Raw genomic sequence first — 11538 nt, forward strand, 5'->3', positions numbered from 1 at the left:
GTCCATATTTTCCTTAAGAATTAAACATTTTTCTAAGGTGTTAGATGCCTTGCACCTTTACACTACTTCCATAAAGATAAACATGTTAAAGTTAGATCCCAAACTAACAACCTAGAATAACTAACCCAATAAAGAGACACCCCCAAAAAATATACCTCCCCCCAATTTAGTGTAAGTTTTGCACAAAAGATGCATCATCTTAGGACATTGAAGCATGATGCAGAATTTGGTATATTAAATTAGGTTTAATGTTAGCCAAACAGGGTAAGGGTTTTGTAAAGCCTCAAAACAATACATCCTTGAAAAACATATCAAAATATCCTAAACTACTTTACCTGGGTGGAGTATGGTGCACGCAATTTATGGAATTTTTATTTATATAGCTCACCTAGATGAAAGAGATTATGCATAGACTCTAAGAACTATATATTATATAACTTACCTTTATGAGAAGGATCCAAACTCTAAGAACTATATAATATATATAACTTACCTCTATGAGAAGAATCGAAAGGAATACTATTTGAGTCACTCTATTGGCTCCTTTACCCTAGTTGTTTCACAACCTAGAGCACAAATCAATTGTTGATTGAAGCAACAAAAAAATATTCACAAAATGTTTCTCGCTGAAAATAGTGAGTATTATTTACATAGGTTGTTTTAAACTATCATCTTTTATACTTACATACACTCATCAATTGTCACACAGACTTCAGTTTAGAATCCAAGTTCCAAAACTTTACATAGGTTGTTTCAAATTATCACCTTTTGTACTTTACATACACTTATCAATTGTTCCCATACTTTGGCTCAAAGAGACCCAATTCCAATCATTTTGTGCATACATTCGGTCATCAATTGTTACATACTTTGGTTTAAGATTCCTAGTTCCAATTCTTTGGTGCATACATAAGGTCACCAATTGTTGCACACTCTGGCTACCAGTCCCACTCTCAATTCTTTAGCCTCTTCAAAATCATAAAGCTTCATAAATTCTACAGACCATAGCTAGGTTAATGGCTCACATGTTTGGAAGTTAGTTCACATGAGAGCTATGCACCCTTAGCGCATTGTACAGTCCCCAACATGCTGAGACATGGGAAGTTGGCACACAAGGCAGATTGTCAAAGAAGCTTCAAAAATCTCCCACAGCAAAGTAGCCGGAGTTCCTGGTAAACGTGCTCTTAGAAACGGAAAGATTGTCAATTCGATTGTATCAACTATTATTCTAGCTTCTAAATGTTCATTTCATAGCAAGGATCAGACCCATCACCTTTTCCTTTTCAAATTTCTAATCCACCTGTACATGCTTATAAATTACCAACTGCTTGGCAATCAACCTCACAACCTGGCATCAAACTACTTTTGAGTGGGTTTCCAACATGAAGAACCCACTCATTGCATCATATTTTGGCATATTGCATCTGCCACGTTTGGCACCCATCAAAAGTGTGATTAGTTAACTCACATTCCTACTCTTAGGTTTAACTAGAAAGCTTGTAAACAAAGCTAATAGATGTTTCAAGCTATGTCAATATAGGAAAGTGTCAGACAGTACACACATTAGTTGTGGGAATACATTCTAAGTATATGAACTGTCCTGCCGATCTTGAGACTTTAGGTGAATCGCTTGTTTAGACATGTTAACATGAGACTTCTCAAGATGATGCCAATATAGAGGAAAATATCCATGTTGTCATTGGAGAGAGGGGGTGGTATTTCACTGCTGCTACCATGAGGACTGTTCTACTAGGGGATGTCTTCAACTATACTACAGGCATGTGTTCCTCAATTGTCAGCTTCAATCACATCTACTGAAGGGAATACAACCCTCCAACTTTTTCCTTGCACCTCGCCTCAGCTTTGAAAGCTCCAGGCCAGGGACTTTTCTAGTAACTGTTCCATAGTTCATCTCCCTCCTGGATCGCTGCCGCAGTACCAAACCCCTTACTGTACTAACATTATAAAGATGTTGATTCAAGCAAATCAAGCTCTATTTTCTAATTTACTTGCACGAGGGACTCCTTCATTGTTTACTTCCACACACCAAGTATCCATTCAATTTTCACCTAGTTTGAACAAATGATTGATCCTACCAAGGATTTTCCCTAACGTGTATGCACAGCCTGGCACCACAGCCTCAGTCTTTACTTAAATAGATTTTTTGTTACACCAACTGAAAATCCATACATTCAGTCACCCCGCTGACAGGTTTCCAATGTACACATGATCTTCTCAAAGTAAACATTCCTAGACGAGTGTTTTTTGCTTTGTGCTTTTAGGAAGAAGACTTCCTTGTAGTGCAGCACGCATTCACAACGAGCCAATAGTAGCACATTATAAATAAGAGAATTTTAGGCAACACTTACTACCCGCATTGCACAAGACTAAATTTTTTTAGATGATCAAACAAATCCCCTCCAGTAAAAAGGGGATCTGGCAGTCGACAGATTCAAATACAACAGAGAGTAGATTATATTAAGCTTCAAGTCATGAAAATATGAAAACCATAATGTAACAATAGTACAGCTGACAAATTCATAAATAGTACTGCTGCTCCAGCTACAAATGCATACAAAGTCTCACGGTGGTAATAACATAGGTAAGAAACAGGCGGACTTTCAATCATTCCTGGGGATGAAAGCGAGTAGCCTCAAGGTGATTTACTCGAGCTCGCAGAGCCTTCACATAATGTATAGTTTCATCCAAGACCAATGCAGGATCTAAAAGAGCTCCACCCGGTATCATCTTCCTCAAAGCCTTCACTGTTTTTTTAATCTTGTTTCTCCTAGTACTTGTTGGCATGGTTTGGTGCAAAATCCCTGCAGCTTTTCCCATGACTTCTCCCTCTTTAGTCATCATTAAATTCTTGTTGAGCTCAACTGGCAGCTTCAAATCATCCGACTTTCTTCTCTTACTTGGCTTCTCCTCATTGATGTCACAACTTTCCTCTGCTGACAATTCATCAGGCGAGTGGCCAGTACTTCTCACATCATCATCATCATCCTCATCATCATAATCATCTGAACTCAGAAGGGCATCTAAATCCTCTGAATTCTCATGCATGCTATTGCTGACAGACAATTCTGAAGCCCTTTTGCTGCCACTCAACTGTGGCACATCAGCATCACGAGAAAAACTAGAGGTAGCATTGCAGACTCCTAGCTTCGAGTTGGGCAGCTGCCCCAAAGATACAGGATTGTTATTCCGCGCATTTCGAAGACTCTGCAAAGATGCAAAAGCTCCAGCAACCATCTCCCTATATGCAACAAGGTTACTTTCTGCACCACCCATACAAAATGACGGGACCTTAGCAGCATTCTCAATCTTGCTCTGTTGGCTCTGATGACCACTAGGGCCAAAGAGCTCCTGGGCTAGGGCAGGATGTAAGAACACCCTGCCTTTTCCTCCACTCTGATCAAACATGATAAACTTCTTAAGATGCGGCTGAGAAGATTGAAAACAGAAGGCCCCAGATACTGGACTAGCCGAGTATGCACTGCCAGCCTCTCGTGTGTCAGTTGAGTACATTGTGGTTGATGAATCTACCTAACCTACTCAGCCTTCCAAGTGAGTTATTAAAGTTCAAACCTTATTCGACTGCTCCAATGATCAAAAGTTACTGTTTCTTGGACCACCTTCAACTCAGTAGATCGTAGTGTCAAATGGCCCGTTCAAATTTACCCTTCATAATCTGGAAATTAACAGTCAGCAGTCCACAATCTTCAAACGAATAAACAGCAGTTATACAGAAAGGCTCTTACCTTAGCATCCGTATTGGCAAAGCTTCAGAACAAAGGTAATCAGCGATTGGGTACAAGATACTTGCACTGATTTCAATCAAAGCCACAGAACTAAAGATTGATGGAGCACGGATCTTTATTGGACCTTCAGTCTACGTTATCGGCTTAAGGAGCTGTCGGAAGTATTCACCCTGTAAAGACGCAAACAACAAAAGTCATGGACAAATGGCCAAACATAAATTTTCATAGTGGCTGGCATGAAGAAGTCACAAATCTGCTCCACAAGGTCCTTCCAGGCGTATATATTACACATGAGTATCTAACAGGGAAACTCCAAATCAAGGATGTCCCTGAAATGTCTTGTTGTATGCTTGAAGCTACAAAACTAAGCCGCAGTCCGAGGCCTCCAGATCTACGAGCGATAAGCCACTCAGATAATTTTCAACATCTCGCTAGGAGGGAGGTGAAATTCAAGGTAAGCGAAATCCCAAAACTGAGCACAAGTCCAAGGCCCCCTAATTGTATACAATAGGCCGCTCCCATATTTTACGCCATCCTCGCTGAGAGGGCAGTGCATTTCCAGGTGAGCTAAATCCCCAAAATAGGGCTGCAATGAACACCTCATCTACGAATTTCGTGGGGTCGACCTGTACGTAGTAAGCCAGCCAACTCCTCCTGCAGTAGACACCCATCTCATTCCCAAAACCAAAAAACAACCATATCCTACTTGGAGGCTAGATGTCAAAGATGTTCCACCACATGAGAGAGGGAAGCCAGTCCCCAACCGGTTTGCCTGAACACTCGACATCTATGACCATGACTATTCACCTTAAGTCCCCAAGGGGAACTTCATACAAAAAGCACTGGAACACGGAGACATTGCAAAGAGATGCTGGCAAGCATGAGTACTTAACTAAGAAGCGTGAACATGAAGACCCGCTTCATTGTGACCAGCGATGTGCTACTGGAGCTAAAGTAATCAGAACTGCAGCCAAACGGAAGTGGCAGAGGGCTACAGAAAACACATCAAGGAGGCCTTTGTTGCAGGCGTTGACAAAGCGATGAAGATGCTAAATTCTAAGTCACAAGTCATCGGTGAAGTGAGAACACTTGGATGCACGAAAATGAAGTGAAACATTCGACCCTCGTAACTGCACTCAAACGAGACGAGAGGGGGAGGGGGAAAGTTGTACCTGACACCTATGAACCAAAACGGGTCTTGCAGAAATGCCGCTTCCATGCTTGGCTGTGCGAATTCTGGTAATGCGTGCTGATCCACACATCTCTAGATTGTTGATGGTGTCGAGAATTGGTTTCCAGGGGCAGCCGGGGAGGACTGACGCTGATGGTAAGGAGCAAGCTTCTGGGGACGGAGGCGGAGCGGAGGAAGAGGAAGAAGAGGGGCTTGAAGAGGGGGAGGGGAGGCGAAGCAGCGAGAGAGAGTCAGATGATGTTGTAGAGGAGAGAGAAGTCGAGGATCTGGTGCATATAGCGCGAAGGAAGGGCGACGAGCGTGGAAGGGATGCAGGCGAGGAGGCCCATAGTGTTAGCCGAGAGGGGAGGAAGAAGAAGACATAGCCAGGAAACGAGGCAGCGAGAGAGAGGAGGGGAAAACGGGCGGGGTTTGCTTGCAGGAGCAACAAAAACAGAGACAGAGAGGGCGAGAACAAGAAAGCCGAAGGAGAAAGGCTGTGGGGAGAGAGGGAGGGGCTATAGATAGGGAGGGAGGGGGGAAGAGACGCGCGCACACGCAGAGAGCCTGCTTCGAGAGACTGGAACTCGGGGTGCATACAATGAATTTTGTAGGGGGGGGGTTGCAGATGTCAAGGAAAAAAGGCGCAGTACCAGTACTTCATCATATATAATGCAATTATAATTGGGCTTTGCCTTTCCTCTTTCTTCCTCTGTCTTTTCTTATTCTCCTCTTCTTTTCCTCTCTTTTCCTTTGGTTGACGTAGGTTCTTGTGATGTTGCAGGTCGGTGTTTTTGACCCCAGCCTCCAGTCATGAATGCAAATGCAAGCTTTGCACTTGTTCACCCGCAATTCCTGCCATCGTAAGGCTCTCATGATCGCACTAATGCATGCATATTTCTCATCACATCACTCCGCTTTTGCACTTGCTCACTTGGGTCTGGATTTTTTATCTTGAAAACATTGGTTACTAATGAAATTGAAAATGTGTCATGTGAGAACTTTCTCATAAACACAAAATAGATGGCATGCGTCATATCTCTCTCTACTCATGTGTGAACTATGATGGGACATTTTCCTTGAACGTTTGCTATACCAACCATGGAACAAAATATCAAGGCTAACAAGGAGCTCGGCAAAACATAGTCATAAGGAGGCATACTCGAGTCTATATTCATATGGCTACACAATCTTTTAATTTTGGCTGTGTTTGCTCAAATTTACACTAATGAATCAAGCCTTAGCTCCTCCTGGAAGTAATTCAACTCTTAAGAAGCAACTCGAGTTGTGTAATGCGCTAATATAACAAGTTTGTGTCCATGCAAGTATGACAAAATTTTACAACGCTGAGGAAATGGGTTCAAATTAGTGCCACTCTTTTATGGCTAATGACACTTACCACTCAGCAATAGGGGATGTCTTGTAAAGACTAAGTTGCAAAGGAATAGAATCGCAAACATTCCTATAATTATATGAACTCTTGGTGATACTATTGTGTGTCTTTATGAAGCTTAAAAGAGAGATAACAGAGATTCCAAAGGATATAGACATGATCAGCCTATAAATGATGGTGAGATGGAGGGAGATTCTTCGCACATAGGTCTAGTGAATTTGTGCAATGAACTAATAGTGTGACTAGATATCTAGGTCCACAAAAAGTGGGTAAATTACACTAGGCACTACGTATCTAGGTTGAACCTTTGTACAAGGTGTTGAAAACATTTAAAGTGCACATTGTGCTACAAAAATAGAAAGTATTTTGCACCTTAAGCCACACTCAAGGTTGAGACAAGGATCAATGTATTGCTGGAGCCATAAGTGAAGGTGAAATTTAAGATGTGAAGGTAGGCAATGGTGTTGAAGAAGACCAATCAACAACGCTAGTGCATGAACCCACATGGGCACCTATAGAAGCCCATTCCTGTTGGGGTTAAAGGCGCCTCTGCCTAGCCGCCCGTGTATTACTACACTGACAGTCACCGCTACTGCACACTGCAGGTGACGGCGGGCGCCCGTCACTGTCACTTTATTCTTTATTCTTTTAGTGACAGTTTGAAAAAAGGAAGTCCCGGTCACACATTGTGACTGTTAGAGTTCCCATTTCTAGTCTCTCCCTTTCTTGCTCTTGCTCTCCCGCCATAGCTCTCGAGTCCAACCTTCAATCCGTCGCTCCCTTTCAACTGGTATCAAAGCTTTGCTTTCCGACTCTTGAGCTTGGTTCATGGCATTCTCAGCATCCCATTGACTCCCTACTTGCATTGGGTCTCCTTCCCGGTAGCCATATCCGACTCCTTCGAGCTCCCGTCACTCCCCGACTTCCCTAGCACCTTCCGGGCATTGTTAGGGCATTACATCAAAGGTATTTGATCATTTTCTTCAGGGTTTACTTCAGTTCTCAAGTCTCACAGACTGTAAACAAGATTGGGGCAGCCACCATTGAAGCTCCCTTGCTTCATATCTCACTTGCCTTTGAACAAGACTTGATGGAGCTTGTTTGAGGCCTTCCTTGGCTTTAACCGGACCCTTCCGAAGCTTGGACACCATTTTTGCAGCCCCAGGACCAGCACTTACAGTTGGCGGAATCACGCAGCCCTCCCATATGTGTCTTCAGCATTGACAGACACAACAACAACTCTCCCCCTCCATTGGCACTTGGAAAGGCTCCATTTCGGGCATATGAACATGCTTTAATGCTTGGTTTTGATGTTTGATGTGTTGGCATAGCATTTGGACTGATTTAACACTATTTTGGGACTGTCATAACAGTCCACAGGTAGTTTATGACAGTGTTACACTGATATTTGATGCTACAACTTGTTTGGCATTGTCATTTGATGCCCGGTTGGTCCCGTTTAATGCCCAGATGTTAGGGGAATGTATGCCTATTGTTTGGCAACCATTTGGAGCTGATTTTGGTGCTGAAATTCTCGGTTTTGAACAATAAATCACTGCTGTACACAGTTGGGTTGAAGTCATTTTACTCATGTATACTTATGCCTATGCTTTTTGGGCTATGTTTTGGACATATATGGTGATGTATTGACACTTGGGGCTCGACATAGAGCTTGGTTTTGATTTGGGATCATTGGTTGAGCTTGAGCTCGCTTTGCAAAGCATTTGGATGCTCCGTCTTGGATGTACTTATGGCATGTATGTTGCTTATGTCTGACCGGTCTTGTCATGCTTAGCCTATGTCATTACTACATACTCGTTACATTGTTTGGAGCCTATTGCTACTGGAGCTCGGTCTTGGCTTGACCTAGGATTCTCAGAGCTTACTTGAGCTATTTATTGACTTGCCAAAGTTGTATCTTGGGATGAACTTGATGTCTTACATGCTTATAGATGCTACATACGGATGCTCTACCGCCTACATGTTCGGGATGTACTATTGATGTATTGTCTTGGACTTATGCCATTGGCACTGTGTCTTGCCTTGGCTTGAGCTCTTGAGCTCATACATACGGCTTTTGTGCCAGTGGGAGCATTCTTGAATGCTTATTAGACATTGAGCAGGTGGTACTTTTATGCATTGAGCCGTTACATGCTATTGAGCAGTTACAGACACTTGAGACTTTGGGACTTCTTACCTTTTGGGATGATACATCATATGTCTTGGTTCACTGTATGCTTATGAGCTAAGTCTCAGTTTTGGATCCGTATCTTTGTGAACTGACACCTACTTGTGTCAAGTTTTGGTAGTGGCAGGAACACTTTGCCCCGTTGACTAGGGGGTATGCCTACTCACTGGCAGATGTTTGTATGACATACTTGAGCGTTGGATTCATGCTTATCGACCGTCGTATGCTTATGCTATATCCGCATGATGCCCACTTTGGTCTTGGCAGTATCTGATTGCCTTGGGATCCGATTTTGACACCGTTCGCTCTCTTTTACTGAAATCTGAAATTTATTACAGCAAGCATATATGTATGGACTGACATGGATTTTTCATGCTGAAACACTCTAAAATGATGTACTTTCACTAGTACTTGGTGGGCAGCAACTTTGGTTCCACTTTCCTCGCCATTTTTCCTCGATTTTGGTGATTTTTTTGTCATTTTTTGCAGTAAATAGCAAGCAGTTTTGAATTATCTATAGTCTTCCAACCTGCATTATGGCGAGTTCGTCCATTGATCATGCTATTTTCAACATCACTAAGCTTGATGGTACGAATTACTCTTATTAGAAGAGCCAGATTTGGCAAGTGTTGGTGCAGAAATCGCAGATCAAACCTTTGAGGTTAAGCGGACATCCGCCTGCAACTATGCCAGATGAGGAATGGCTTGAGCTTGATGAGTTATGCAAGTCCACTATTATATTGTTTCTCATAGAACAGGTTCACTATAATGTCTTTGAGAAAGAACAGAGTGCATGGCAGTTGTGGAAAAAGATAAAAAATCTCTATGACAAGAAAAGTCCAGCGAGTTAGATGTATTGGCTGAAACAGCTTATGGATCTGCGCATGAAGGAGAATGTGACTATGTCTGCTCACTTGAGCTAGTTCCATGCTATACTCAAGAACTTGACTTCGCAGGACATCACTTTTGCAGAGGATGTCACTCCTCTTTTCTTGCTTGGTACTCTTAATGAGTCATGGGATGTATTCCGCACTGCATTATGTGCCTCTACTGCTACCTTGAAATTATCTGATGTTGAGAGTGCTCTTCTGTAGGAAGAGGTTAACCATAAGAATTTGGATGCCTCTCGTATGTCTCATGCTATGATAGTTAGAGGCAGGAATAATGGATATGGAAAGCATAGCAGTGGTAGTGGCCGTGGACGGGATTCTCAAAAATCTCAGTCCAAGTCTCGTGGGAAGTCATGTAGCAAATCCCGTGGTAGGAATGCAGATGTTACTTGTCACCATTGTGAGAAAAAGGGCCATATTAGGCCACAATGCCATGAATTGCACAATGAAATACGTAAAGATAAGGGAAAAGACAAAGTGCAGGATAAGTCTTCTGATCGCAGCATAGTGCCTGCAAAGTCCAGTGTTAAAATTGAAGAGATCAATGTTATGCAGCCTCAGGATGTTGATGATGATGATTATATCCTTGCAGCTTCTTCTAGTGCTTCGCAGATAACAGAGATACACTCTATGTATGCATAGTGTTGGCTCTTGGACTCAGGTGCGTCCTCTCATGTGACACCTTGCCGTGAGTCGTTTCATTCATATTGTACTGTTTCGGGTTCTCTGTGCTTGGGTGATGACAGCTCTCTTGATATTGTGGGCATTGGTGATGTTAGGCTGCAGTTTCCTTCTGGCAGCAATTTTGTTATGTAGGATGTACATCATGTACCTGCTTTGACACGCAATCTCATGTTAGTTGGACAGCTTGATAACGTAGGTTATCATGTATCTTTTGGAGACTCTGCATGGAAGATCACTCATGGCAGACTTGTGATTGTGAGAAGTGCCAAGGCTGGCAACCTCTATCCCTTGATTGTATTAGCTTCTTCCCTTGATCATGTTTTGTCTGTGGGTTCTATCCCACATGTATCTCTTTGGCATGCCCGTTTGGGCCATATGTCTTTGAAGGGAATAAAGATGCTTTTTGATTTGCAGTACTTACCACCCCTTGATTATGCATGTTTTGATTCATGTGAGCATTGTCTTTATGGCAGGCAGACTAGGTCTACACATAAAAAGTCTAGTAGGCCACGCATGAGTGAGCCCTTGGCATTGGTACATTCGGATGTCTGTGGGCCCATGCCTTGTTAGTCTATGGGTGGTGCAAAGTATTTTGTTACGTTCATAGATGATTTTTCACGCAAAGTTTGGACTTATTCCATTAAGTTGAAATCCGATGTCTTAGCTATGTTTCAGAGATGGCTTGCATTAGTTGAGAACCAGTCTGGGTATAGGCTAAAATGCCTAAGGACAGATAATGGGGGTGAGTATGTCTCACGTGCTTTTGAGCAGTTATGTGATGAGAGGGGTATTAAGCGTCAGTTGACCGCCCCCTACACCCCCCCCAGAATGGTTTGGCTGAGCAGATGAATAGAACCATCCAGGAGCGTGTACGCAGTATGCTTAGCCATGCAGGCCTACCACAGAGCTTTTGGGCTGAGGCAGTTAGTACAGATGTGCATGTCATAAATAGATCACCTTCTAGTGGTTTGGATTTCCAGGTTGCAGAGGACGTATGGACTGGAAAACCTCCCTCTTATGTGCATCTCCGTGTCTTTGGATGTGAGGCATTTTGCCATGTGCCCAGGGACAAGAGAAGTAAACTGGATTCCAAGAGTATCAAATGCATTTTCCTTGGTTATGGGGATGCAGGCGAGATGGGTTATCGTCTCTGGGATCCGCAGTACGGAAAGTCATATGCAGTCATGATGTAGTTTTCCATGAAGACAAAATGCATAGGCAGCCAGAGAGAGTTGTTGAGATCCGCAGGGTCATATTTCAAGAGGAGCCGAGAGCTCCCGCACAGCTAGTTGGACAGCCTACAGCTGCAGCAGATGCTCATGGTCAGGGTGTTGGACAGGCAGTTAGGTGGATAGGTAGCAGAGCCTGCCGTGAGACGGTCTACTAGAGACAAACGTCCACCTGATAGATTTTAGCCCTCGATGCATTATGTCTTGGTTACAGATGCA

General features: G+C 43.0%; 1 protein-coding gene across 2 annotated transcripts; it reads right to left on the minus strand.

The window, feature by feature from the left end:
- Positions 1–2451: 2451 nt before the first annotated feature.
- On the minus strand, positions 2452–5512 carry LOC148008901 (uncharacterized). 2 transcript variants are annotated; one of them, XM_087673933.1, is made up of 3 exons: positions 4937–5512; positions 3765–3934; positions 2452–3694 (listed from the first exon to the last, which is right to left on the minus strand). In XM_087673933.1, the coding sequence occupies exon 3, from the start codon at positions 3529–3531 to the stop codon at positions 2626–2628; it is 906 nt and encodes a 301-aa protein (XP_087530059.1). In that variant the 5' UTR covers positions 3532–3694; positions 3765–3934; positions 4937–5512; the 3' UTR covers positions 2452–2625. The 2 variants fall into 2 exon arrangements, with proteins under 2 accessions (XP_087530059.1, XP_087530060.1); XM_087673934.1 differs by having other exon boundaries at positions 2452–3934.
- Positions 5513–11538: the final 6026 nt, after the last annotated feature.

The sequence above is a fragment of the Lygodium microphyllum genome, unplaced genomic scaffold (genome assembly GCF_053477565.2).
Source record: "Lygodium microphyllum isolate KBCC unplaced genomic scaffold, Lygodium_microphyllum_v1.1.10 scaffold_49, whole genome shotgun sequence".
NCBI lineage: Eukaryota > Viridiplantae > Streptophyta > Polypodiopsida > Schizaeales > Lygodiaceae > Lygodium > Lygodium microphyllum.

Excerpts from the sequence above, each read along its gene's own strand:
- LOC148008901 (XM_087673933.1), bottom strand. The coding sequence starts at position 3,531 with ATGTACTCAACTGACACACGAGAGGCTGGCAGTGCATACTCGGCTAGT.